The following is a 25,787-nucleotide window of genomic DNA, read 5'->3' as shown; positions in this document are numbered from 1 at the left end:
GCCGGCAAGACCACGCCATTTGGTAGCGAGACCGATGCCTCCTCAGCCGGCACAACCAAGTCACTTGATGGTGAGGCCGATGCCTCCTCATCCTCTGCCGGCACGGCCATGTCACTCAGTAGCGAGTTAAACGACCCCTGGCTACCAAACGGGCACCAATTCTGGATACCGTCTACCATCGCCTGTGGGGCAAACTCTGAATATGATAATGGTGCATATGATGACGTTGGCGGGGGAAGTTCTACAAACTCCAGGGGTTGAGGACACGGAGTTGGCCCCTCGTCTTTTGGCCCCAGATGAAATGGAATCTCATCCTGGGGTCCACCACCGAACCATGGGCCGGAAGGAAGCTGGGTCATGACAAGGCGTCCAGGAGTCGGGTTTGGCTCCCCGCGTGTTATTGCGCGAAAAGAACCATCTTGGTTCCTGTGTCCGTCACCGCACAGTTCACTGTCGAGATCGCTTTGTGTCTGCCATTCAGAATTGTGCGAGGAATGGGATTGAGGAGCCGGGGGTGGCATCCAGGTGTTTGTTGGTGTGGGTTGAACACCGTATCCGTTCCCGTGTCCCTCACCGGGAGAAGATTGCAGCGAGTTTGGCTCAGTACCGCCCGCAGATGGTTGCCAATGGGTACTTTGCAGGACATGGGTTGCAGGGACAGGAGCCATGGCTGCGTCCCCACGAAGCTCCCAAGAGCCATTCGAGGTGGGAGATGCAGAGTAGGGACTGTTATAAGCCACGGCCGGGTTGCCAGGAAGCTCCCCAGAGCCATTAGAAGTGGGAGATGCGGAGTAGGGACTGTTATAAGCCATGGACGGGTTGTCAGAAAGCCCCCCAGAACTGCTTGAGGCGGAAAATGGAGAGTAGGGACTGATATAAGGCATGGCCGGGTTGCCAGGAAGCTCCCCAGAACCACCTGCGGCGGGAATTGCAGGGTAGGGACAGTTGTAAGCCACGGCTGGGTTGACAGGAAGCTCTCCAGAACCACTTGAGGTGGCAAATGCACAGTAGGGGTTGCTAGCAACCGCGGCTGCTTCACCGCGAGGCGCCTTGGGGTCATTTGAGGTGGGAGGCGCAGACTTCGCGCTGCTAGCAGCCGCAGCCGTGTTCTTGCGACGCCTCCTAGTCTTCTTAGGGGGAGGAACTGCAGGGTACGGAGCGCCAGCAGCTGCAGCTGTGTTTCTGCGACGCTGTCTAGTGCGACTGGATGGGGGAGATGCAGAAGGGGGACTGCTAGCATCTGCAGCCGTGTTGCTGCGAAGCTCTCGAGAATCACTCGAGGAGGACGCACCGGTTGCAAACATGGCCGTGTGGCCGCTGTACTCCCTAGAACCACTTGGGGTGGGAGTTGGAGTGGGAGTTGAGGTGGGAAATGCAGAGTTCGCACTACCAGCAACCACAACCGTGTTGCCGTGAGGCTCTAGAAGAGCTCTCGAGAAGGACGCAGCAGCGGCTGCAAACACGGCCGTGTGCTGAGGCTCTGGAGATCCACTCGTGGAGGAAGCACTGCCAGCAACCCCAACTGTGTTGCTGCGACGCTCTCGAGAACCACTCGAGGAGGACGCACTGCCTGCAAACATGGCTGTGTGGCTGCTATACTGCCTAGAACCGCTTGCAGTGGGAGTTGAGGTGGGAGTTGGGGTGGGAAATGCAGTGTATGAATTGCCTGCAACTACAGCTGCGTTGTTGCGAGGCTCTCGAGGACCACTCGAGGAAGACGCACTGGCTGTAAACATGGACGTGTGCCGAGACTCTCGAGAGCTATTCGAGGAGGACTCACTGGTTGCAAACATGGCCAATGGCCCGCAATGCTCCCTGGAGCCATCTGAGGTGGGAGGTGCAGAGTTCGTACTGCCAGTCCCATGACCGCGATACTCCCTGGAGCCATTTGGGGTGGGAGGTGCAGAGTTTGCACTGCCAGTTGGGACTGGTGCAGAGGGAATCCTGGGCCAAGGAAGAAGTTCAGGCGAGTTGTTGGGACGGTGACGCCCATTTGCCGTCAGCTCCCTTTCAGCTCCACTCCTGGAGAGATTGGAGCTTGCCGAAGGTGAGCTGCTCCGGGAAGCACTCCCTAGAATCGAAGCATGGAAAACAGTCAACGGCTCAGGGTGGAAACCGTTTCTGTATGCGTCGCACAAGTCTTGGGGCATCTTTTGTCGGGCGTCTTGGAGACATGGCCGCTTCGGTGTCGGGCAATCGCTCCTGTACCGGTCGTTGTATCCGAGTTCAGACAAAAAGCTCAACTCGCCTTCGGTAATTGGGCTCGATCCCAAGACACCAGAGATGTCGTCGTGGCTGTCGACATTGTTAAATCGAAGTCTGCTCGGCGGAGGGCTGGACTTACCTGACGCGAGGCCACCAGAGCAGAAGCAGAAACTGGATGCGCACCCGGATCGGCGCTTCATCACGGACTTTCTGGCTGGGAACGTTGTTGAGGAGGAAATGCTCAAGTTCGTCGACGGCTTCTTTTGGGCACCTGAACATCAAACCCAAGGCAGGAGCTAAATGCGTGTTAGATGCGATGATGGGTTATCGACACGGTCAAGACTCACCCAAGCAGAGCAAAGCTTCCAAGGAGCAGTTTCCCCACTTCGCATACACCCTTTCGAGCATATCAGTCATCATCACCGCCATGTTTTTGACCTCGTTGGTATAGGCGTTGTTCCACTCGGGAATGCGCTTCTCCAGAGCTGCTTTGAAGACCACCCCGTGGGCGCCGACTCTTTCTTGAACGACATAGCCCAACGCAAGAAGGACATACATGACTGCCGCGAGACCGGGCTGTGACCTCGGACCGACAAAGGTTTCTCCGCGTTTGCAGAGTATACGGAGTTTTTGATCGGCGATGTCGGTGGGCGGCTCTGGCAGCTGGCAAGCTTTGAGCTTGGAAAAGAAACTGACAATGTCCCAATCCAAGTCAAGTTCTACTCTCTTGGCTTCCCATTCGTCGTCGGTGCACGGAATGCTGCGGAAGTATTCTTCTGGCCAGTAGGACCGCGAACCAAGAGGGCGTCTCGAGGGTGTGGGGGAGATTGTCTGGGGGATTGTCTGATGGATGGGGGAGTTTGTCTGATGGTAGGGGGAGACTGGCTGATGGATAGGGGGCATTGTCTGGTGGTAGGGGGATTTTGTCTGATGGATTGTCTGATTGATGGGGGATGTTGGCGGAAGGTTGGTGAAGGGTGGCTTATACATGGGGCTCCGACGGAGGGGGGATTCTGGCGGAAGGTGTATGAAGACTGGCTTAAGTAAGGGGGAGCCGGTCTTCTCGTTAGAGCAGAATCGCTGAAGGAAGGTCATTGGCTGATGGTCAGATTTTGCTTGATCGTCAGATTTTGGCTGATGGTCAGATTTTGGCTGATGGTGGGAGGAGACTGGCTGATGGATGAGGGAGTTTGTCGAACGATTGATGGCTGGCAAAGCCTGAGTCTCGCATGCTCCCTCGTTTGGGTGCACGGAGCTTGAAGCCTGGCGGCTGTTTGCCGCGACGGGAGGGGGGAACGTGGGGAGGTTCGCCGGCAGTTCTGGCGTGAAATCACCAATGCCGACAAGGTCGGGTACTAGCTCTGGGTCCGAGCCGTCTTGGTTGAAACGACCCTGGTTGCCGAAGGTCATGGTGAGTTTTGCAGAGCAGTGGGGGGAGGGGGAAGATGAATGAAGAGAGGAGATCTGGGAAGAGGGAAGAGCAGTGAAGAGGGAGGAGCAGTGAAGAGGGAAGAGCAGTAAGGAGGAAGAACAGTGAAAAAAGAAGAGTAGTATACAGTGAAGAGCAGTGTAGAATGAAGAGCAGTGTGGAGTGAAGGGTATCAGGAATCGGGAGGGGGATTGCAAGGACTTATCAGCAAACACAGCAGAAGCCCAGCCAAAAGAAAAGAGCATAGAGAAGAGAGAACAGCATCGAGAATTGACATGGGGATTGCGAAGACCCTCCAAAGCAGCGAGAGCAGAGCCGTACCTGATCACCTAGATTGGCGATAGTGTCATGGGCTCCGTTCGGCATAGCGCCGCCAGCTGAATCTCGGGATTCTGATCTATCATCGAAGCTAGCGCTAGCGTGTTACGCGGGGGGGTGAGCTAAACCGAGCATCCTACCCAACCCCAGCCTCGTACGTGGATGAGACACTGAGTTCAAGAGAGTACAATACGGTACGAGACAGGTAATGTCCACTGACCCAGAGCCCATCTCCACTTGGCTGCAGTCCTCGGTCAGCGCCCTAACCTCCCAGTGCTCTATTGTCCTCTATTGTGGTTTCTTTTTCCTCCAATACACGCCACGAAACTTGAGCTGGACAAGGATGCTCGCGGAGATGACCAGGACCAATGGGACAGTCTCGGCGGCCGGTCGTTGGGGTGTTTTCCCAATGGCTCGGGCGGCAGGGAGAAAATCCAAGTGTGCGAGTCTCCCAGACCGGCTGCAGGGCAAAGGCCCAAGTGCGAAGTGGCTTGGTTTCCAGACCGCCGCGTCGCCGGCTGGGCAAACAACAATGGGCAAGGGGGCTGGCTGAGCTATCAGACCGAGACCGGCGGGCAGGCAGGGAAATGACGACGTGCGTGAGGCGGCTGATCTCCCAGACCGGAGCCGGTTCTCTCGGGATTTATCTGATAGTTGACTTGTCCCCCCGTGCTTGAGAGTTGATATAAACTTGTCTCCCTCCCCCACAACGCTTCAACTCAAACTACTCTGACTAGCACCCAATCTGCCCAAGCTCTTTTACAACCCACTACCCGCCAAATGCAGTACACCGTTTTTGCCTACGAGTACTCGGAGGGTCCACACAGTTGTAAGTCTAATTGGAGTCACGTCAAGTTCGCCCTCCAGGATGGCAACTGTCACTGCACCCTGAACCAGGCTCCTGAGATCCTTCACAAGATCCAGAGCCTGGGAATCATGAACTCCCTCGACAAGAACAATCGTATGATGCAAGATGTCTATGGTAGCCCGGGCTCTCCTGTGCGGATGTAAGTCTCTCTCCCCCCCTTCTTCCTCCAAGCAAAGACTCTCGCTCATGTCCATCCAGCGGGATCCAGTTCCCGCACCCCCTCAAGACATTCCGGGACATTATCAAGATGGGGGAGCGGCTGTACGCGGCGTCGGTCACGTTCGCCAAGGAGTACGACACCGTACGCGTCTTCATGCACACCCCAAGCGCCTACAGCCGGGTGGACCAGTCGCTGGTGAGGCGGTATGGGCGAGACATCATCACGGATGTCTCTCTCAACGTCGAGCCGGTCCTCGCTTGGTACCTGGTCTTCTTTGCTATGGATGAAACGAATGAGGTGGCGGACATTGAGATCGCATTCGGAAATGCACGCGGATATGAACAACATGCGCCATGCCAACTTCCACTGAATGGCCAATTCCCTCAAGGCCAGCCCCAACTGTGTGGCCAGCTCCCACCAACTGGACAAGTCCAATCATCTGGCCAACTTACACCATCTGGCCAATTCCCGCCGCCACATAGCTATACCTCGCTATATGGCCAAGCCCCACCATCTGGTCAACTTCCACCAAACGGCCAAGCCCCACAAACATTTGGTCAAGTCCAAGCATCTGGCCGAATTCTACCAAACGGCCATATCCCACCAACATATGGTCAAGTCCAAGAACTTCGTCAAATTCTACCAAACGGCCACGTCCCTACACATGACCCTGAACATGGCCGAGTTCAACCATCTGGTCAACGTTCACCATCTGGTCAACGTTCACCATCTGCCCAGCGTCCGCCATCTGGTCGATTTTCACCAAATCACCAAGCCCCACCACCGTATAATAACCAAGTCCCACCATCTGGCCAACTCCCGCCAAATGGCCCAGTCCAGCCACATGGCCAGGCTCAAACATTTGGTCAGTTTCCACCATCTGGTCCACTTCCACCATCTGGCCAGCGTCCGCCACGTGGGCCGCTTCCGCCACGTGGACGGCTTCCGCCACGTGGTCAGCCTCCATCATTTGGTCAACTTCCTCCCCATGGCCACTACGGCCAAATGCCACCACCACCGTGAGTACCGCTTGCCAACAGCGACAAACGGCATTTCGCCGCAAAACACTAGAGGGCAATGATCAACTAACGACACCCCAGCCGGTAAATGACGCGGAGCGATTTTGAACACTTGCCCCGAGATGGTCGGAAGGAGTGGACGGTGTCGCGACATTGCTCGACTCAAGAAAGCGGAAGCGTAAAAGTCGAGACCACAGGACGCAGTTGTTTGCTTTGAAGTACGAGAATGGAGATGTTTCCTTTGTAGCTAGTTCTGTCAATTGGGGTGTTTCTTATGTCGCTAGTTCTGTCCATTGGGGTGTTTCTTTAGTTCTGTCAACTGGGGGTTTCTCATGTCGCTAGTTCGGTCGATTGGGGTGTTTCTTATGTCGCTAGTTCGGTCAATTGGGGTGTTTCCTATGTCGCTAGTTTAGCCAATTGAGGGGTTTCCTTTGTAGCTGGTTTTGCATTGATTGCCATTATAATCGCGAGTTCCTAATCCTGATGACTCCCGCTTCGTCGTCCCATTCCCAGCCTGCATGCATGTCTTGGACCCATCACTCGTGAACATGTTCTACACCGCCCCCCGAAAACTCGTGCTCTCAAGGCTGCTTTGGAGGGCGACGAAGTGAACTGCGCGCCTGTCTTTGCCCTCGGTGAGATGGGATTCGTTGAGACGTGGGCTCTTGTCTCGCTCGGTCTTGCCGCGTGAAATCTAACTCGTGGGCTTCGCGGGATGCCACAGGTTCTTTGCCCTAGAAAATTGTACCCTCTCAGTTCTAATGCAGGCAACTTCCCTGTCATGGCTTTTGTCCTAATCTCTATTTGGAAATGGTGGCAGGAGTTCGCCGAGGAGGGTGGGCTCGGAGGTACCGTCGTCCTCCGGCTCTGCGAAACCTGCGTGCCGCTGTGGAGATGTTGCACTTGGCGTGTTGCCCGCCGACAAGGGAGCGATAATCGCTGTTGTCCGTGCCGTCTTGGTCGGCGAGACATGCGAGACATGCGAGAAGTCGGGTGCTGGTATTAATCGGTCGGGCGGAAATCATGGCCGAGAAGCGGTGCTGGGATGATGGGAGACGGCTGCAGGCGATCGCTGAGGAGATTGAGGAGATACGGATCGGTGGGATGAAGTAGAGCGATGTTACGTCTCGGCATTGTGGCGGAGGCAATAGAAGCAAATGGATGGGCACCTGGTCTCGCATGAGAGATAACATGATCGAGAAACGCCTTTATTGGAGGTGGCAGAGTGTATGATTCCAACTAGATCAAGGTTGACTACAGAGTATGGGGTGAAGAAGAACTAAGAACATTGACCTCTCTATCACTCTTTGACATGCATGTGCCTGCCGCCCAGCTTTGGCGACTCCTTCACAGGTCCATACTTAGCCACATGCTTCAACAACTCTTCAGGTGTATACTTGACCCGGAAATGGTTCGCTTTCTCCCCCTCCTCATACTTGCAGCCAAGGCAGAAGTATCCCCAGTCGGCCTGGCGGCCATTGTTGCGCAGATGCGGGGCCGGGACGATGGCCATGAAGCGGAAGGGCTCCTTAGTGGTCTTGTCCAATCGTGGAACCACAGGAGTCGATCTGTGGACCACTGGGCCGGGGGTGTAGAGTTGAATGCGGCGCTCGATCCGACTTCCCGATTCATGGGCGTGGGAGGTGCAGTACAGGCCGGGCAGGCTAATGATGCTTGGGGCGTTCGCCACACGCCGGCGCTGGGTCTTGGCGAGGGGACAGGGGAGCTGCATCGGGGTGATGCCGGTGGGAGGAGGCTGGAACCGCTCTGCGCTGGTTTCTGGAACGGGAAGGAATTGCGGCTCGCGCGTGAAGCACCTGTAGCAGACGCGGTCGCAGTCGAGGAGGTAGAGGTGGTCGCCAAAGCGCCCGCAGGAGGTGCAGTTGGTGGTGGAGAGGGTGGCGTACAGCCTGTTCAGGCTGAACGAGTCCGCCTTGATGCTGAGGCTGGCGCGGATGATGTCCGGGCATTGCTTGATGATGGCGGCGTACTTGGGGATCGAGTCGACCACGTCCATGGCGCGGCGATTGACGCGGCGGAACGTGGTCAGCGACGGGATGTCCAGGTACTGCAAGAGCTTGGTGAGCATCTCCAGTGGGAGCTCGTCAAGCTGGCCGGCGAAGTAGCGGGCGGGAGCGTCCATGTGCCGCCCGTTGTCAAGCGGGCAGAGCGTCGACAGCTGCGCATCGCCCAGCGTGTTGTCACGCACACCGGTCTGCTTCCTGTACGAGCTGGAAGCGAGCAGAGCAGCGATGGTGGACATGTTGGTGGCCATTGTGGTGGTGGTGGTTGGTGGGGTTTGGAGTGGGTTTTGTGGTGGGTGGGCTTTGGAGTGGATGGTTGGAACGGATTGTAGAGTGAATTGAGGACTTGATGAATGCGAGGGTTAGTGCGATTTATAATCGAAGAGCGGAGAGAGCAGAAGCAGAGAGGAGAGAGAGCAGAGAGCAGAGTCCAGAGAGCAGACGGCAGAGACCAGAGTCCAGAAACCAGAGTCCAGAAGAACAAAGCAAGCAAATTGAGCTGATTTCACAGTCAAATGTGGTGATTGTGGTGAATCATGGTTCACTTCCTTGCCCCAGGCGGAGCGCAACTCGCATGTCTTGCGCATATCTGGCTTGCCTCGAGGCACCTACAATGATACGTACCCAGGTACCTCTAGGTAAGGGAGGTACGGTAGGTACCTGCGGGTAGGGAGATAGGTCATCTTTTGCGGTCAGACCTTGGTGTGCCTGCGGCTGATTTGACAGCTGTCACAGCGCTAAGGCACCAACCGTCGAATCACGATGCCGCCCGGCACGTCGCCCAGAGTCCATCCGCTTGTGATTCCTTGACTATTGGGATATCTCGCGTCAAACCCCGCGCGCAGCCTTATCACATACCCTGATACGGAGTAGTCGTCACAAGTGATAGCTGTCAGGGTTGGCTTTCAGGTCGCCACACCTGTTGCACTTTATGGACTGTTGGTTGTGATTTGCTCACGTTGCGGTCAAATAATATGGGATACCGGTGGTATGGAACAGACTAATGCAGCGCTTTGACCGTATCACCCAGCACAGCCTCCACCGTCTCTGCCGGCCTCCACTGTGGCCTCCGCTATGGCATCCACCGCCCCCCCCCTTCTTCCGGCCCCCTCATCCGGGACTACCGGACCGGTGAGCGAGTGCAAGGACCAGTACTGTATTAATTACCCAGGTGGGGAAGATGCAAGTGCGATCGCTCGCTAAGCCTTACAGCTTGGTACCATGACGCGGATCGCTGCTAGCTAAATCCGGCGAATATCTCTCTCATGGATACGAGAACGAGATCCCTTGCAGCTGCGGCCGGTCCATTGATGGTGGGTGTGGTGGGGCGTGTTGGCCGTCATTAGTTGGGTACCAGTACCGATATGCCATGGGGCCCACGAGGCGCTTCAAACTATCGTTCTGGGTCGCTCCATGTATTATCAATCAAGAAGCGAAAGATGACGGGACTCACGGCGATGATACAAGAATAGGATTATGGAGCCCGCTATCACCATAGCCTAACAGTTTTAGGGACGGGGTGGAACAGATCCGCATTGACCTCGAGCGCGATCCTGGCCGGGAAGTTCGAGGCGCGAAAAGCCATCCCCGAAGCATTTCGGCGCGCTGCAACGCGTGTCCAGCTGCGACACAGTCCTTGAGACACGGTCTGAGAGGTATGCGGACCGAGAACGCCTAGCAGCAGGCTGCGTGGTCCGCACGACGTGCTCTTCCGGATGTGCCTCTCTGGCTTCTGTCTGCGCTGCTACAGGAATGCCAGCGCAACTGTAGCGCGACGGCCACTACCGCGTAGCTAACCTTAATGCCACGACATGGCGCGCAACGTCTCGGCCGCCAACGCTTCGAGAATGGAGGCCCCGACACCGAGCGAATTAGCTAGATGGTTAGATGGGACGACTGCCGAAACGGCGCGCACGCGGATCAGGAACGCTGGCGAGGGCCGTCCATCGGCCCGCGCCCCGCCCCGCCCCGCGCCAGGCTAACAGGCTAACAGTGCCGGGCGATCCCCCTCGAGGGCCTGTTTCACACCGACACGAAGAGCCCGACAGACGGCCGGCCCGCAGCCATCACGGCACCAGCGGGATTGGAATGCGGATAGTGGTAGTGGTGCTCGCGCGATAGATGCTCCGAGGCGGAAGTGCCACCTCTGACACCGCCTGTCTCTAGGATGCATCATCTCGGGTCATGCTGACCGTGCTGCTCGAGGCTCGTGCGTCATCCAGAATTGAAGTGCCCCGCCACGCCCCACTTCACTGCGGAGGATGAGTCCGGCTCCCCGCAAAACGGCGTCTTTCAACATTTTGCATCGACCATACGCCCGCTGGCAAGGCCTAGCTGCTACAGCGCTAGAAGATTTAGGGCATCCACCACTATAGCCCGCTATAAGACATGCAAGTTATAGTGGGCTACAGCGGTCAGGGCCCTATATTCAATTTCTTGCACGTTTGGACCGTACCCGTCAGCTTCACCAGCATCCGCAGCTGGGTGCGTGATGTCTTGAATGCAGACGGATGTGCTACCCAAATTACAAAGGGAAAACGGACCGAATGGCTTTTTTGGTGCCAGTCTTTGATCCGAGCGATTTCGGACGCCTGAAGCCCATGGTCGTCATTCGTCAGGGAAGGGAGTTGGGCATGGACTTCGTCTTCGGCCGTCCTGGATGGACGCTGTAGTGTCTCTGGGTCGGCGGTGGAGACGCTGCCACAACTCTTCCGTCAGGAAGGACATGAAGGGGTGTATCATGGCCAGGCGGCTCTGGAGCGCCGTGTACAAGGTGTCGAGAGCCGACCGTTTGTCCTGGCCGCTGCCATGTTGGATGATGGCCTTCGAGTCCTCGATGAATGTGTCGCATAGCCTGCCGTATAAGCATTGGTGCATATAGAAGTCGGTTTCAAGAACTCCCGCTCGCTCGGTATTGGCAGAGAGACAGACGACGCGGGGAGAAAACGACGGAGGCTTCGCGATGTAGTGGCAGGCCCATGGCCCTGGTATATTGCAATGTATAATATCCTAATAGAACCGATAAACACTTCTCTGTCGTCAAGACTCCTGTCGCAGCCTGCTCATTCATCTGGCACGGATCGAAGCATATCATGATCAGAATATCTTTATTGAGGAACGATAGCGGGAGGATAGGACATAAGTCGTCGTCAACTCCCTCCAAGTATAGGAATAGCTCCAGAATATAGAGGTGCAGAAAGTAGATAATCAGTATCAGCACTGCAAGGAACAGCGCGCACTGCTGTCAAAATTCTGCAAGATAACCTCTCGTCCATCGAATGCGTAATTGGAACGGCCATCATGCCCCAGGATCGAGGCAAGGTTGCATCCACGGTGGCCAGGTTTGGAGGCCGAGCAGCACCATGAAGACAACGTATCCCACACAACCCTAAAGGTAACACTGGAGCCTCCACATCATTTTACTCCTCCGCGTCCACGGCGGCACTCTTTCCGCAATCCGGGGCCGGCTGCACGATTGCAGGCTTCTGGGCAACGATTGTGGCACTGGCTCTTCGTTAATGATCTCTTTGCGGCGTCTGTTGGAAAGAGTTGCACTTACACTGTAATCTCAAGGCCGTGCCAGACTTCTTCTTCCAGCTGGTTCACAAGGCGTTGCTTGTTGACCGATCCAGGCCGGAACTCCAAGGCTCGCCAAAACACACCCTTCATTTGCTCGATGATTCCCTGGAGGAGATCACAATCGTCGTACACGTGACTCTTCTGTCGAAGCTGGAATGACCGCCTCTTTTCGTCGACAATTGTGTAGCCGGACTTCTTCAGTTCGTTTTTGGCACGTTCGTTTTCGTGAAGACCGAAGGATAATCCTGTCTCAGCTTTGAGAGCATCGAGCGCTTGCTGCCACTCGTCCCAAATGCCGCCGGGAGTTATGTTGCAGGGAGGCTGATGGAAAATGAGGTCCGAAAGGGAGAGAAAACCTTCTGTGGCCAGGCAGGCGAATGCGGCATTGAGGGTTACCCCCCAGTCTTTAATGCCACCATCCATGTTGCGGAAATGGATGTAATCAAAGCGTCTGTGCCATGCCCAATTGCAACGGTTCGCATCCTCGACGTAGAAGGCCACTTTGTACGGGGTATAATGCGGCTGAATTCGAGCCAGGTCAGTGCCGACAACCTGCATATCCGACTGAGCAGCTGCCATATCCCTAGCAGAAGTAAGCAAGCAATTCCAATGAAAGGGGCAATCCACCTACAGTGCCCAATCGCCCGTGCCAGCACCGACATCTAACACGCTGCTCACCTTACCAACTGCCTCTGGCATGAGTCTGTCACCATCGATTTGTCGAAAAAAAGCATGTCTTGAGCCGAGTAAGTCACGATCTATTGATGCATAGTAACAACTTACATCGTGCTGTAGTACTCTATCATTTGTCGATCCACCCGAAATCTGGTCTCGCATTAGCACATACGTTGCCGAAAAAATAGGTAGCTGTAGCCTACACGCTGAAAGGTTCGTCTGGGAATTGCATCTTTCCCGTCTCGCGTAGGTGGCATGCCTCAGAAGGGGCTGTGGTTGACGAAGAAAGGCTGACCTCATATGAAGTTGCAGGCTCCAGGGGGATCAGGCCAACTCCAGAATTACACCGTTGGGAATGGTGCAGGGCGACAGGAGAAGGGGCTTTCGGATAGCGATTGGTGGCATCGCACCATGCAAAAGGAGCAACTCTGGGCTCATCTTGTGGGAGCTGCCGACATCTTTAGCAGGAGGAAATGTTAGATCATGTGCAGTGGTAGGCATACCTGCTGTCGATCTCTCGCCGAATCCCAGTCTCGATATGCCTTGACCGATAGGATCAAAGCACAGGATAGGCATTGGACAGGCGCATGTCCTGCCACTTGGGCGCAGGTGGCAATGATGCAGAACGCAACCGACGTAAAGGTTGCAGCAACTCCGGCAACGACCCAAAGGCGAAGCAGTGCAGACTTTACACCATACGTGGATCTGAGTGCATAGACCGCAATCACTGCGATATTGATGTGCGATATGACCGGAGTGGCCCAGAGGAACTCGATTCGGAACGAAGCGATTGACCAAAGTCCCAGGATGACGAAGAGGCATTGAATGACCAGTCCGGACCAGAAGATGAGGCTGCCCCAGTCGGAAAATGGTGGCCTTGCAAGGAGTAGCCAGCCGTCTTTCGACGGGTACAGGACATCGAAGACCTATAGGTACGTCAGCGGATTCTTTGCAGAGCCCAGTTCTCTGTGTCATACCTCGAAGCACCAGATGGACAAAACGGACGTGGCTTGAGAGCAGATCAGCATAGCGTATGCAAGATTGTAAGAACCACCGCGCTGCGAGGCAGCCCCCAGAGCGAGAAAGACGAGGGCAATTGTCCCAAAGATAGAAGCGCCGGCGAAGAGTATCCACCACCGAAGGCGAGTCGCTGCCCTTGTTCGCCACCTGAGCGTGCAGTACGCAGCCTGCACAAGCACCACGATGGCAAAGGCGACGCTAGCGTCGATGATGTGGTCATTGTCAATCGGCGAACCCATGACTGCTGCGACCATAAGGAGGGCTAGGCTGGAATGAGCAGCTCCAGGCTGGAATTGTGTGCAAGATTTGCGGGTGAGAAGGACGAAGGTGGAGGTTGTGGAGGAGAGGTGGAGGAGGGGAGGAGGCGAGCAGACGGAGCTGCGGCATACCTGTATTTTTGTAGACTCTCCAGGCTCAACACAAAGTAGGGATCAGAAACATCCCTTGCAGGAGGGCCTCGCCCGTCCATCGCCCGTCCATGGGATTCGCTCTTTCCTCAGCTGAGGAAAAGCAAGAGCGTGGATGTCTCAACTAAGACGAGTACCCACTTTCCGGCCACCCCTCTTTCCTTCCGCCCTTTGATACCAAGATGCCAGTATTTGGAAATTCTACCAGAGCAGCAAATAAATATCTATAATATATATGGTAAGATGCGTATTGAGAATAGTAGTTGGGAATACTATGTGAGATGAGAATTTTGTATTACTATTTTTCTATATTTAACTAGAGCTTTTTCAGTTAAATATAACAGAAATTAAAATATTAAATTAAAGAAATAAAATTTATAAATTTTCTTCTAATTAATCAAAAGTATTTTTAAAATATTAGTATTATAAGATATCTATAGAGGAATTTAAATATATTTTTTATTATTTATTAAATTTTAAATATTTAAAAAATTACTAAAAACAAATTTATATAAAAATATCCTAAGCTTAGGAGATTTATATTAAAAATGTAATAAATTTCTTTAGCCTCCTCTACAATACATAGTATTTTTAAAAGTATTTATAAATAACTATAAGATTTTATAAACTACTTGGGCGTATATTCTCTCGGCACGACCGGCAGAGCTCATCCAGGTGGCACATGTCTCTCAATCCGGCCTCACCAAACTCAACAGTTCACCACGAATGGGCCCAATGTTCTGGCCAATGATAAACTTTCCATTGCAGCCCGTATTGGCGAGGTTGGCGAGGATAATGCTCACTGGTGGACTGTCATCCTATCCTGCAAGGGCGGTTGGGAGGCAATGATTCGCAGTTCCAAGGGCGAGGTTCCTCTCCAAGGTCTACCAAACTCATATCGGAACAGTCCTTCGTTATCTCAGCAAAGGTAAAGGCGGGAAGCTCACCGCTAAGACATACTCCAGCCACGTCAACTGTAGCCCACTGTTATGTATCGGAACACTGCCGCCTCCACGATATCGATGACCAGGAGCAGGCAGCTCTCACGACTCGGGTTATCCGAAACTCGAACAGGCGCACAATCGTTACTTGCCCATACATTGGTATCGATAGTAGGCGTCACACCACTAGTGAACCAAGCTTAGAATGAAAAACTCTCGACTAGTTGTCCTTCTGTCCTTCCCTTTAATGTGGGTTGAGCTAACCACTTGCCAAGCGCCATATCTCGAAAACCACAGTCTCGTTACCCACTCCCCACTACCGTTGGCCGCATTGTCAACCTGAACAAGGCCTCTATGGACTTGTTTAAATCTTCGACTTTGCCGTGGAGCAATAGCTCCAACATGGTGTGCCAAATATCCTACCTAGCCACTGAAACAGAGACGCCAAGCTTGTCCTGCAAGCCACATGAGCCACATGAGCCACACGCATTTCCAAGCACAGGAACAAGTAAATGGAGGTGAACCGGGTAATATTCGCGAGATTAGCAGTTGGGCTGAACAAAATACCGGTGCCCAAGAATTCCCATCTCCAAGTTTTCCCACTAGTTTGCAAGCTCCCGCGGGACACCAAACATCCGCCATGGGGGACGACTTGTGTAAACTGACTCGTGCCCAGCTGGAATCGATCCTGGGATTCACGGCAAACCAAATGACCCCACTCGACCCAGCTACAGAACGCTTCTACTATGACTTCAAGCCCGTGCCCCATGACCCGTCAGCGCGTTTGGGGCGAGAATGGAGAGAGCTGGAGAGGGCCAAGAAACCCCACCATCGAAAGCCCAAGACTTCCCTCGATCTTCCGAAAGTGGGAGAAAGTTTGGTGAGTTCCCGTTCCTCTAGGGCCTAGTAAACTAATGTAACCATTGTTAGACCATTGGGTATGAAGGGAATGGGGTCGTCATCACGCGGGAAGACAGTGTAGGCTTCTTCGCATATTCGGTCGACATCAACTTCAACGGCGGACTTTTCCTGCCGCTTCTTTTCACGGAAATTGAAGCAAAATGGGTCTTAACAAACGCCAAGGTGTGTGCTCGGAACAGAACTTCGCGGGAGTCGACTAACCATCAATAGTTCCGGTCCTTCGAGATTCCCCACAACGACTCCCCATTTCTCAGGTTACCGAGAGAGCTGCGCGACAAGATCTACAGCTTCGCCCTGCCTCAGAAAGATTTGGGGATCCATCCCTACCGTGCTTTTCGCCGCCTCGTCTTTCTCGCAAGTGTCGGAGATCCTAGCGGCTTCTTCTTCAAACTGGGGGACGAACCAGGCATCTTGAAAGTCAGCAGGCAGATACGCCAAGAAGCTCTGCCATTTGCATATCGCAACACACACTTTTATTTGGACGATGTGGACGACGTTGTCAAGTTTCTTGTTGCCATCGGCCATGTTGGACGCAGTAACATCACTTCACTGCAGTTCCCATGGGAGAGCTTGAATGACGTTTGGGCCAAAGAGGAACAGCTTGCCTACGGCAATGTCAGCGATCCTGTATTGCCGTTTCTGCATCCATTGAGATGCGTTCAACTCCTCAAGGAGTGCCCGAGGCTTCGATTCTTGCAGATCTCCTTCGATCCGTGTGTATTCGAGTACAAGTCGGTCGACGAGTTCATGGCAGACCCTGGCATAGCGAGTCTCTCCACTCTGAGAGGAATCAGAACATTGAAAATGATGGAAGTCGCGGAAGCGAATGATGAGACCACAAAACCTCTCGACGAGCAGCCCGCTTTTAAATGGCTTCTGGAAGAAATGGGAAAGGCAAAGGAGTAGGCAAAGTGATAGGATAGTACAGCATCAAGGTGATTCAATCCATCGATTTGGGTCTCAATAGATCCTGGTTCTCATGTGGTGTCAATGGCTTTATGGCAATCATGCCGAGTGTTTAGGAGTAGAGATTTCTTTGAACATGTGGTGATGTCCCGGAGGAACCCATTGAGGACCCAACGTCAGCCCAGCAGTCCAAGCGTGCCATATTGTGCCTCAGCAGCACTACCACATTTCCCAGTCCCAAGAGCCTTCAACGCCGACAGCAGGCATAGCCCGTGGCGTCTGCTCGAGGCTTCGGACTGCGCCTGGCCCGCAAAGAACGTGCTGCTGTCACTCAGTCACCTCCACGAGCTCTTCGACGCGCGGCTGTTTTCCATCCATGCCGAGGCATTGCTCTTTCGCGTCTTTGTGCCCTAAAACGACACCTTGGAATATCACGGCGCAGTCACCCAGTCGCCCAGCTGTCCCCGGTCGTAGATCGCACGGCTCTGCGCCACCATTATGACATGTGCTGTGTTGAGAATATGGCTCCCAAGATGCTTCTGTCCGAGCAGACATTGGTCTCCGAGGCTGACGCGACATGTCCTGCGTCGGGAGCGAGGCCTCCCTCGATCTCGATCAGAGTCCCCATCTCTCAATTCAAGTGCGCAAGGTAGCAGCGACATAGGCAAGCAACAACAGTCAAAACACGGCCCCGGCGACCCGACGAAGCCCTCGCGTCCACGCAAGATAAAGATCAAGATGCTGAGGAGCCCCTGTTGGTATTTACCGACGACATTCCCACAACCGACGGTTCGTCTGCGTCAAGCTCTCGTCGGCGTGCGACTGGTCCACCTGATCAGGAGGATGTGGCTCTAAGGGAAAGAGAGAGCGATGTATGTTTTGAGCGAAGCAGAGGAATCGAACCAAGCGGCGATGAATCGCTGCATTCGTGATTCGGTCTTAGTTCATGATATCAGCGAGCCCGGCGATGCATTCCATGATCCGCACCGAGGGTTCCAGTACTCCGTGGAACTGCCCGGCCTTTTTAGCTGATGTCCATAACCCATAGTCCAGTAGGCAATTGCGCCTTAACTCTTCAGGTCTACATCCGTATCTTACTATTGAATCCTAAGTTGACCGTCTTGTTATTTCTATCGACTTTTTACTCTCAATATGTGAGTGGGTTTGGGCTGGGTCTGTTCAGTAAAAGGGCCCCACGAATTGGCGCCAAAGCTCGAGAACTTCCTCCGGAGGCTCCCGCTTGACTCTGCCTCTGATCTCAGCCCTCCAATGCCTTGACGTCACACGCTCAACCTCTCGAATCCACTTCGCTACGCATCGCTACCCACTCCGCCTCGCCGTGGAGCACAATCCCATAGGTCGTCGCGGTTGAAGGGTCTCCTACCCGGGAGTCACCGCTAGCGTAGCCGGACGTCCGCCTCACAGCGAGAGAAGTCGTCGCTTCGCACCTTGACGGAGGAGAAGGTGTTGATCTCGATGGCATCTTGCCATACACGGGAGATGGATGTATAGTGGGCGACGGACGGTGGCTTCAACCAAGGCTTGCGCTCTCTTTCCTCGTCTTCCAAGGGGCAAGAGACGGTGGGTGAAATGAAGGCGACGGGAAGCTTGTCCATCGAAGCGTCGTGTCAACTGAAACTGTCTCCCGAGTGGAACAAGGAGTGATAATAAAGACTGAAACCAATCATTATTAAAATATATATTTTCTTTGCTGCCTATCGCTCACGGCTGCCTAACCTAGCGCTGGAGAGTAGTGATCCCTGAATCGAATGAGGGACAACTTCGTCGTTGACAGGAAATCCACCCCAACTCACAACTTAAATGACCTTGCTGACAGGAAAGATACATTCAAAATTGTGCAACGATAACCAGGCAATATTATCCAATCACTCCGTCCTCTGCCCTTGGTGAACTTGCTTCGCACCGCATTGACAGCAGAATCTGTCCCCGAGTTGGCAAGCAGAGCCACATTGGGTGCAATATCGAATATTCGACCCTGCAGCGGCCCCTGCAGAACTCATACCGTGGGCGCTTTTAGGCCTCACATCCAGTAATGGAGACTCTGTCGAGTATGCAGGAAGCTGTGGCGACGGAGCCCGCATGGTCTGATTCGGCTGAATGCTGGGCCCAGCTTCCCTAGCCATCGTGTAGGGCTGTCCGGGTGAAGTTACCAAGTAGCCTGCTTCCTGCATTGGTATCGGTGTTTGGTTATTGTAAAACTGCTGGGGGGGTGGTAACACAGCTGGAGCGGCGCTCTGCTGATAAGCTTGGTTCTCGACGGCGGCCTTCTTCATGGCTTCATCGACGGCCCGCTGCGTTCGTAGTTCTTGTTCTTCCTCTCGGATCCTCCGTGCCTCGAATTCTCGCTCCATCTCCATCTCGCGCTGAGATTCCATATCTGCCTGCTTCCGTACTTCGTGTTTGGCGGCTGCCCTGGATGCGCCGACGACCACGGCGGCGCCGAGAATGGGTCTGCGTCGACGCCCAAACATTGTGATGGTTGCGGTTTAGAAAGAGTACTGGGGACGAGGAGAAAACGGATGTGATGATCAAAATAGTCAAGGACCTAGCTTCCCGGATCTGCGGGTATGGAACGTTTAAATAACAAAATGGGGACAAAACAACCCCTCAACACCATCCATCTGGCTTGTGATTGCCCTCTAGTATTAGACTTGACACCACTTACAGTTCAAGCCGCTCGGCCTCTCCGGAATCCAGACTCAAGTTAATGATGTCGAAATGACACGATGGCTTTTGAGCTTTTGGTGCGTCTTCATGGCAGACCAATCGCTGCCTCAAAGCCTCAATCAGATACCCACACACACTTCCTGACAACAACTATCCTTTTCACTAAACCAGCCATGTTTCCATGCTCTCTTTGTCACGCCCACGCTGTCGAACTCCATGCGGCTGCGCTACCTTTCTGTTATGGGAAGGGCATGGCAGTCAATCGACACAGCCAGCTCTGGTTCGGTCAACTTGGGGGTAAGGAATGCAAAATTCCCCTCTTCCCCATAGAGACTTTACCCGAGGCATACGAGAGGGGTTGTTGCAACTGAGATCTCTCGTAATTGCCTCACTAGCCAAACTTTGCCGGTCTGTTAGGCGCAAGACCAGATCAGCGAATGGTGGGCATGTCGTGTCCCTGTGCCGACAACAACTCGCTCTCGATGGAGCGGAAAGCCGTCAAAGATTGTGGTGCCATAAATTAAGTATCGGAGACGGAAATGAAGCAGTCGTCAATTAAACAATGATTAATTTAATACCGTACACTCTTAACATATTAACTCAACTTAAAATATAACATTGTGTAAAACAGAGCATTCAACCATTTCCAACTCACTCCTCATAACATTCTATACTCTGAAGCTCCAAAATGCCACACGATCGCAAGGTGGCCATACCCTCAACACCTTTCGGATCTCCACAAAGACTTCGTCCCTCGTCGCCGACCTAGAGTTGTATCCCGTAAACGCTACTCTCTTCCGGATGCACCTTGTCGTCATCGCCACGCGGTCGTTAGCAAACACCACCAAGACGATCACGTCAAAAAATACATGAACGTCCAAATCCTCGTACCTTGTCTTGTCACCGTCCCGAAACGAGAACAGCGTGTGTGGGGCCGCCTTGGTGCTAACGTTGACGTTGGCGGCGCTTGTAGATCAGGAACGGCCTAGACGACGAGACTCTGATGGAGGGTGAAAGTATACTCGGGTGTATTGCGAGTGGTTGGATGAATGGATGATATCGAAACCAACGTTCCGAGCGCTCTCGCCAACCTGGAAGCTGAGGGCGAACTCGATTTGCTCACGGGGTGAAGCAAAAGCAGAGATGTTGTTCTCGAAGGATGGCTGGAGGATAAATGGCGGACGCGCCTCTGCTGTAGCCGGGTATCAGCAGTGAAGCTCACAGTCTGTATTGTATAGGTACCGTCTGTTTCTTGCACCGAGGTGAAGCATGTGAGATCTGTCACGTCTGAGTTTACGGTGCCCACCACTCCTCTCCATGTCTTCAGGTTCGCCACGCGGATGGAAAGACAGCCACTCCAAGCCTGGCAAGCCACAAGGTTGGCGGGGAAATCTTCCTCGAAGATGCAGCCAAAGGCCACAAACCGCCTGGTCAGAGGCGCCCCAGAATCCATTTGCCGCGAAGAAGCAGCCATAATCAAGACATAAAGATGGAAACGTCTGGGGCAGTCACATCATCAGCCTCGCTGACACGGCAACTTACTCGTGAACCGTCTTCCTACCACCATCGTTTCCAAGTTGGGGGCGCCTGTTAACTTAGGCACTGTTCAGGAGCGCTACAACCCGGGGGTGCCGCTGCTGGAGCCCGCTATACAATGGTGGGTTATAGTGGACTACAGTGGTCAAAGCTTGGGGGATTAGAGCTATGCTCAGGCTGAGGCGCCTCGCGCCCCACGGCCGTCTGCGTAAGATCAAAACATACAAACACCAAACCACATCACGGCTTTCTCTCGCCAAGTTGTTTCTTCCTCGAACAAGGCTGCAAGCAGCACTTTCCACCCGCTCTTCTTTCACCCCGAAATTTCCAGCACGCTCTTAACGGACATCGCGGAGTGGCCGTCGCGTAGTCCTACCGCCCACGAACATCGAACCCCTCTACAAAGCTCATTGTAGTCAGTCCATCGGCGGGACCATTGTTTACATGTTTCGAAGAATGGACCTGGACACGACGGACCAGTCTGATTTCGGTACCTCTCGTCCCCCCCGCGCTGCCACAGGGAGGATTAAGGTACGTGCATTACCCGGACAGTGGTTGATTGCCCGGAATCGGAAACTGGTCAGCGCCACTTCGTGTCTACCTACTTGGAGAATCCCCGTTTCTGACATTCTGGCCCAGGCAGCTCCATTTTCCGGCTTCTCGTACCTTGAGCTGGTCCTGTTATCGTGGACATGCATGGCTAACAGAGGGCCTAAGAGCGGAGGTGGCACGGAACCCTCTCAACAATTGCTGTCAGCATAGTTTCTTCGCTGGAGAACCAGAACTCTAGGTCGCCCTGCATCGCAAAACATGACCAGCCCTCTTCGTCGTGACTGTGGTTGCAGGTGTTCGTACTCTCGACCATGGTGGCTTGCAGCTGTAATATCGTCCTGGGCTGAAAATACGTCCTACGTAGGAAGCATAAGCGTACTGGCTTGGAGCAATGTTCGATGGGATCGATATCTATTCGACACTGCCCAAGTGACCTCTGCGCCCCGTTCTCATAATCCAACAAAATCCCCATGCAGAATCCGGTTTGTTTATTATTAAAAATGCGAATGCGGCTGACTTTCTCCAAGGGGGCAAGGGAGAAATACGCATCTCGAAGCGAGGTATTGTCAACAATCGGGTGACAAAACCGGCCTATTGGTCCGGGTTCATCCTCCTCCTCGACGCACGCGCCGATTGCAGAAACGGGTTCTAATTCGCGCGTGTTGTATATAAGTCTCAAGGATGGCGATTTGCTCAGGAGCAAGTCTCTAGTACCCTTCAAAGACTTGAGGCCAACCGCGACATCGCTAGCGAGTCTCAAGCGGAACTGGACCAATTAGACCCTGGTGCCTTCGAAAAACATCTTGCTGTCCAAGGCCAAACTTACAAGTAGGCAGGTGCTCACTTCGAAATTACTGCCGGACAGTGCCATTTGTGTTCCAAATGCAACAATAGAATCATTCTGTGGAATTGGCATATATACCCAAGTGATTGATCGCTGACGTCGACTGGAAAGGCAGCGATATGTCACCTCGGCGCATGGGGCTGCCTTTGTATGAGCATGGATGGCATAGACGTCCCCGAGACAGTAAAGGAGGGTAATTCCGGTCGTTTTACGCAACTCGATCGTTCGGAAATAAGTAGAGCTGGTAATATCTGCTGGGTAAAAAGTGCATTGCTCTATCGTAGGGGGTGTTGGTGTATCCCAAATCTGAAGGCCGTGATAGGTTTCAGGCAACTCCAAACGTAAAGATCCAAACTGAAGAGGCATTAGCATAAGTTTTTGGCTGTCCGAGGGCATAATTACCTTAAAGTGTGCCGTGACGCCCTGGAGGTAGCACTGTTCCAGTAAGACGAACGCGAGACTGTCAGTTCGGGTTCTTTGGACCCGTGGTCTCTCAGGTAGTCGTTCGATCTCTCTGATTCCATGCGAGTCAATTGTCAAACGGAAAATTGGCAGTTGGCGGGCTATCTTTGAGAATGCCGGTGGGCCACTACGTTTCCACGCTGAGACAGTACTCAAGGGAACTGAGAGGAGCTCATTCGAACAAGCAGTGGAAGCAGTGGAAGCAGTGGAAGCAGTGGATAGTCGTCGAGCAAGGTCAAGAGCTCCGCTGTACCGCCAAAACAAGCTGGTGGCCGAATTGTAGTACACCATACCAAGTATTTCTGGGGGAAGGACCCTCATTCTCGGGATGCCAAGGTCATCAGCTCTTGACATATCTGGCGTGATGGCTGGCTCCTCAAGGCGAAGATTGGGTGCTTGACGCCACGGAGTCCGCCAGGCAGTCGCAATCCAGAGGTGGTCCAAATAATCGTCCAGCTTGCATTGTTGCGCCACCACGTCGAAGCAATCTAGGTGTATAGTAGATGCCTCGGGCGAGATGACACAGCGTCTGCAACCGGGTTTTCGGCACAGGCAGACGCCGTTCTCGTCTCGAATATTAGGGCCATATTCAGGGAAATGGTAGGGACCTTTGCGGTGCGAATAGGCGGTGGAGTCGTTATTACCGAGTACTACCCAGGTGGAACTTGCAATCAGGATCGGACTTCAGTGAAAGGGAGCGATTCAATTATGGACTTGCGCACTACAAGTCGCTCACCAACTTTCAATAGGTTGCCACATGCACCGCAGTGCAGTCGGAGGCCAACATGGGCGTTAATATCATCGAGGATTGCCATTAGGTCTTCATGGCGACCGGCTTCCCCTCGTGGCGAGATGATGTTGGTTCATGCAACAACTTGCGCCCAAGCGCCGGATTAACTTATGTTCCACTTGCGCTAGTAGACGACTGGAGAATTACCCGAAGAATACACCTAACTTGGTATTAAAACGCAGTATTAGTTAGGTAACATATCGCCTGGTCAACGTTGTCAACGGGAGTCTGCCTTACAGTCTGGCAGCTGGCAAGCTTGGTGTAACTGGCTTTGAGCTTGCCCTCACTCCGGAGACCAAGGGATAATTTTAGAAACAGCGCGATTCCGAAATCAGAAAGGCGGGCGAGGATGAGTAACCGATAGGGCCAATCATATGCGCGCGGCACTTACCTACCCTAGATAAGATAAGATAAGAAGCGCGTCGCATTTGTCGTGCTCCGCCAGTGCCTGCTTATCCCCACATCGTCGATCCCCCAGATTTCAATCTACGTTCCGTATCTGGTCCGCAATCCACGGAAACTCGAAAAAATGCGCCAAAGTGCCGTCTTTGCGTGGCTTGACTCCCTCGAATTGTCTTTCGCCGTCATCGACCGCGACCGGGACCTCGGTCGACAAGATGGCAGCATCCATTGACGCGCTTCGCTTGTCAAGCTCAGCCGTGAGCTTGACACCTCCCGACTCCCACTACCGACGCCGGCGAACTTAGAAGCGCATTTGTCGGCCGTCGATGAGCGACTCCTACATCAGATGACATCGTCGAGCAAGCGACCCCGGCGAGAGGAGGAGCATGATGCCACAAACGAGAAGAGGCTGGAGTCTCTGCACCTGATCAGCAGTGATCCTCCAGAACCGCCGCGACCCAGCCGCATTCGCAGGGGAACAAACCAAGACCTTGGCTCCCTCTCTTTGCGTGCGGACTCCCCGTCTCGAGCTTCATCAGGCCTGTCGCAATCGCCCACGTCGAACCATTCGTCCGTATCTCACCAGCCATCCGCCAAGAGGCAGCGCCGCAACGCTGGGCTGCAACAAACAGGCTTTAAGCCAGTCAGTTTCGAGCTAGATTGCGACCTGCAACCCGAGTCTCTTCGAGCTCTATGTCAACAACTCACAAAGATTGGTGATGGATCCAAGATCATCCCTACCGAGATGCGAGAGATGGTAAGGGACTTCCACGGAGTGATACGGTGAGAGGCTGACACTGGTCTAGTTGATCGGCGTCAATATCCCAGATGGGGCATATTTTGATGCAGATGATGCGCATGGCTTACCGCAATGGCGATATCCTTCTCTCGATCTCGCCCAAGAGATTGCGACTCGTGTGTGCCGCCATATGCCTCGATGAGGGAGAAGGCGAATCGTCCTGGAACCTGGATGTACATGCACCTCTGCTCTCGTGGGTCTTTCGGCAAAAGCGATCACGCTTGGTAGATTATCGATACTGGTATGTTTCCGGCCCCTTCCAACTTGGATCCCACTTCTCATAAAACAACAGTACTTCGGCCCAGATCCTACGTGAATTCAAGCCCAGGAATGCCCCTTCCAAAAACGTCGACTTCTGCGTCATCATCCGCCTAGAAGAAGACAGGCCGGCCTACGAGGCCATCGAGGACCTCTGCCGCCTCGGGCGACCCGGACTGGCCATTAACCACACCGAATGGGGCAACTTTGACAAGGACCCGATCGCCATCTCCATTGAGACGAAACGGCATGCCGAAAACTGGGACAATGCCATCCTCCAGATGGGCACCTGGCACTCTGCGCAGTGGCGGAGTCTGGTCTGGGGAGGGAGTCAACACCCGGTGCGCCACATCGAATTTCTGCCCGGCATCATCATTCAGGGACATAGCTGGCTTTTTATTGCCACTATCTTCAAGAATAACAAGGCTAGGCTCTACCACTCTGTCGGCATCGGTGATACGAAGACCAAGTTTGGCATTTACAAGCTCACCATCTCCTTGCAGTGTTTACAACGATGGGTTGAGGAGACATACTGGCCTGCTTTCAAGGCGGACATTCTGGAAATTTGATAAGATCGTGGCATGAGCATATAAGAGATACCCAAATAGAGAATGGTTTATAGCGATATCTGACTTGTTGATTCCCAGTCCTACATACCAAAGTCAACTTTGGTAGAGTTGACTCATTTCCCGCCGCTTCAGTAGAGGAGTTGAGGAGGGATGCAACCGAAGAAAGCACCATCAACTGTACATTGGAGCAAAATTGGACGATGTAATTATTTTGAGCATCTCCACATGTCTCTTGACATTTGTTCTAAGCCCGACCCAATGGTTTCTTCCAGAACACAGCGGACCCTGTTGGGAGTAGGTGGGTTATGATCCTGTTCATTGACAGAAAGAGCCACAACGAGAGCGCCACCGCGATTTCGTCCGAGTACGCTTTCCATTTCGCTTTTTTGTCGTTTTAATCGCAAATAGACTGGCT

At 53.6% G+C, this 25,787-nt stretch overlaps 10 protein-coding genes across 10 annotated transcripts; 4 read left to right on the top strand and 6 right to left on the bottom strand.

The window, feature by feature from the left end:
• On the top strand, positions 1-899 carry BGZ61DRAFT_445964 (uncharacterized protein). The gene has a single exon (XM_046245159.1). It carries the CDS (start codon positions 297-299, stop codon positions 846-848), a length of 552 nt encoding a protein of 183 aa, XP_046107224.1. The 5' UTR covers positions 1-296; the 3' UTR covers positions 849-899.
• A 3,760-nt stretch (positions 900-4,659) lies between these two features.
• Positions 4,660-6,395, top strand: BGZ61DRAFT_445962 (uncharacterized protein). Its single transcript, XM_046245158.1, has 3 exons — positions 4,660-4,959; positions 5,019-5,999; positions 6,081-6,395. The coding sequence occupies exons 1-3, from the start codon at positions 4,733-4,735 to the stop codon at positions 6,085-6,087; spliced, it is 1,215 nt and encodes a 404-aa protein (XP_046107223.1). The 5' UTR covers positions 4,660-4,732; the 3' UTR covers positions 6,088-6,395.
• An 800-nt stretch (positions 6,396-7,195) lies between these two features.
• Positions 7,196-8,541, bottom strand: BGZ61DRAFT_445960 (uncharacterized protein). Its single transcript, XM_046245157.1, has one exon. It carries the CDS (start codon positions 8,272-8,274, stop codon positions 7,300-7,302), a length of 975 nt encoding a protein of 324 aa, XP_046107222.1. The 5' UTR covers positions 8,275-8,541; the 3' UTR covers positions 7,196-7,299.
• Positions 8,542-10,561: 2,020 nt separating this feature from the next.
• Positions 10,562-10,973, bottom strand: BGZ61DRAFT_445959 (uncharacterized protein). Its single transcript, XM_046245156.1, has one exon. It carries the CDS (start codon positions 10,898-10,900, stop codon positions 10,631-10,633), a length of 270 nt encoding a protein of 89 aa, XP_046107221.1. The 5' UTR covers positions 10,901-10,973; the 3' UTR covers positions 10,562-10,630.
• A 307-nt stretch (positions 10,974-11,280) lies between these two features.
• BGZ61DRAFT_177988 (uncharacterized protein) lies at positions 11,281-13,761 on the bottom strand. Its single transcript, XM_046237650.1, has 7 exons — positions 13,255-13,761; positions 12,781-13,203; positions 12,481-12,725; positions 12,386-12,427; positions 12,234-12,338; positions 11,583-12,185; positions 11,281-11,527 (listed from the first exon to the last, which is right to left on the bottom strand). Exons 1-7 carry the CDS (start codon positions 13,549-13,551, stop codon positions 11,443-11,445), a joined length of 1,800 nt encoding a protein of 599 aa, XP_046107220.1. The 5' UTR covers positions 13,552-13,761; the 3' UTR covers positions 11,281-11,442.
• A 1,524-nt stretch (positions 13,762-15,285) lies between these two features.
• BGZ61DRAFT_529436 (uncharacterized protein) lies at positions 15,286-16,472 on the top strand (the record flags this gene model as incomplete). The annotated part of the gene is made up of 3 exons (XM_046253402.1): positions 15,286-15,525; positions 15,576-15,728; positions 15,777-16,472. 3 exons carry the CDS (start codon positions 15,286-15,288, stop codon positions 16,470-16,472), a joined length of 1,089 nt encoding a protein of 362 aa, XP_046107219.1.
• Positions 16,473-18,156: 1,684 nt separating this feature from the next.
• Positions 18,157-19,018, bottom strand: BGZ61DRAFT_445955 (uncharacterized protein). Its single transcript, XM_046245155.1, has one exon. It carries the CDS (start codon positions 18,962-18,964, stop codon positions 18,359-18,361), a length of 606 nt encoding a protein of 201 aa, XP_046107218.1. The 5' UTR covers positions 18,965-19,018; the 3' UTR covers positions 18,157-18,358.
• Positions 19,019-20,134: 1,116 nt separating this feature from the next.
• BGZ61DRAFT_529434 (uncharacterized protein) lies at positions 20,135-20,634 on the bottom strand (the record flags this gene model as incomplete). Its single annotated transcript, XM_046253401.1, has 2 exons — positions 20,135-20,352; positions 20,403-20,634. 2 exons carry the CDS (start codon positions 20,632-20,634, stop codon positions 20,135-20,137), a joined length of 450 nt encoding a protein of 149 aa, XP_046107217.1.
• Positions 20,635-21,237: 603 nt separating this feature from the next.
• Positions 21,238-23,368, bottom strand: BGZ61DRAFT_177973 (uncharacterized protein). The gene is made up of 4 exons (XM_046237649.1): positions 23,295-23,368; positions 22,495-23,204; positions 22,075-22,446; positions 21,238-22,014 (listed from the first exon to the last, which is right to left on the bottom strand). Exons 1-4 carry the CDS (start codon positions 23,311-23,313, stop codon positions 21,409-21,411), a joined length of 1,707 nt encoding a protein of 568 aa, XP_046107216.1. The 5' UTR covers positions 23,314-23,368; the 3' UTR covers positions 21,238-21,408.
• Positions 23,369-23,691: 323 nt separating this feature from the next.
• BGZ61DRAFT_515340 (uncharacterized protein) lies at positions 23,692-25,372 on the top strand (the record flags this gene model as incomplete). The annotated part of the gene is made up of 6 exons (XM_046252239.1): positions 23,692-23,734; positions 23,842-24,003; positions 24,093-24,503; positions 24,553-24,661; positions 24,774-24,786; positions 24,838-25,372. Exons 2-6 carry the CDS (start codon positions 23,962-23,964, stop codon positions 25,370-25,372), a joined length of 1,110 nt encoding a protein of 369 aa, XP_046107215.1. The 5' UTR covers positions 23,692-23,734; positions 23,842-23,961.
• Positions 25,373-25,787: the final 415 nt, after the last annotated feature.

Source organism: Ilyonectria robusta (assembly GCF_021365365.1).
Source record: "Ilyonectria robusta strain PMI_751 chromosome Unknown BGZ61scaffold_5, whole genome shotgun sequence".
In the NCBI taxonomy this organism is placed as follows: Eukaryota; Fungi; Ascomycota; class Sordariomycetes; order Hypocreales; family Nectriaceae; genus Ilyonectria; species Ilyonectria robusta.
This window is presented reverse-complemented; position numbering and strand designations above follow the sequence as displayed.

Excerpts from the sequence above, each read along its gene's own strand:
- BGZ61DRAFT_445955 (XM_046245155.1), bottom strand. The coding sequence starts at position 18,964 with ATGTTTGGGCGTCGACGCAGACCCATTCTCGGCGCCGCCGTGGTCGTC.
- BGZ61DRAFT_445960 (XM_046245157.1), bottom strand. The coding sequence starts at position 8,274 with ATGGCCACCAACATGTCCACCATCGCTGCTCTGCTCGCTTCCAGCTCG.
- BGZ61DRAFT_177988 (XM_046237650.1), bottom strand. The coding sequence starts at position 13,551 with ATGGTCGCAGCAGTCATGGGTTCGCCGATTGACAATGACCACATCATC. Across the intron at positions 12,339-12,385 it reads ATAGAGTACTACAGCACGAT|ACATGCTTTTTTTCGACAAA; the intron begins GTAAGTTGTTAC and ends ACTCGGCTCAAG. Across the intron at positions 11,528-11,582 it reads CACGGCCTTGAGATTACAGT|TGCCACAATCGTTGCCCAGA; the intron begins GTAAGTGCAACT and ends ACGAAGAGCCAG.
- BGZ61DRAFT_177973 (XM_046237649.1), bottom strand. Across the intron at positions 22,447-22,494 it reads GCGTCACGGCACACTTTAAG|TTTGGATCTTTACGTTTGGA; the intron begins GTAATTATGCCC and ends ATGCCTCTTCAG. Across the intron at positions 22,015-22,074 it reads AAGTGAGCACCTGCCTACTT|TTCCGCTTGAGACTCGCTAG; the intron begins GTAAGTTTGGCC and ends TAATTGGTCCAG.
- BGZ61DRAFT_445962 (XM_046245158.1), top strand. The coding sequence starts at position 4,733 with ATGCAGTACACCGTTTTTGCCTACGAGTACTCGGAGGGTCCACACAGT. Across the intron at positions 4,960-5,018 it reads CCGGGCTCTCCTGTGCGGAT|CGGGATCCAGTTCCCGCACC; the intron begins GTAAGTCTCTCT and ends ATGTCCATCCAG.
- BGZ61DRAFT_445964 (XM_046245159.1), top strand. The coding sequence starts at position 297 with ATGAAATGGAATCTCATCCTGGGGTCCACCACCGAACCATGGGCCGGA.
- BGZ61DRAFT_445959 (XM_046245156.1), bottom strand. The coding sequence starts at position 10,900 with ATGCACCAATGCTTATACGGCAGGCTATGCGACACATTCATCGAGGAC.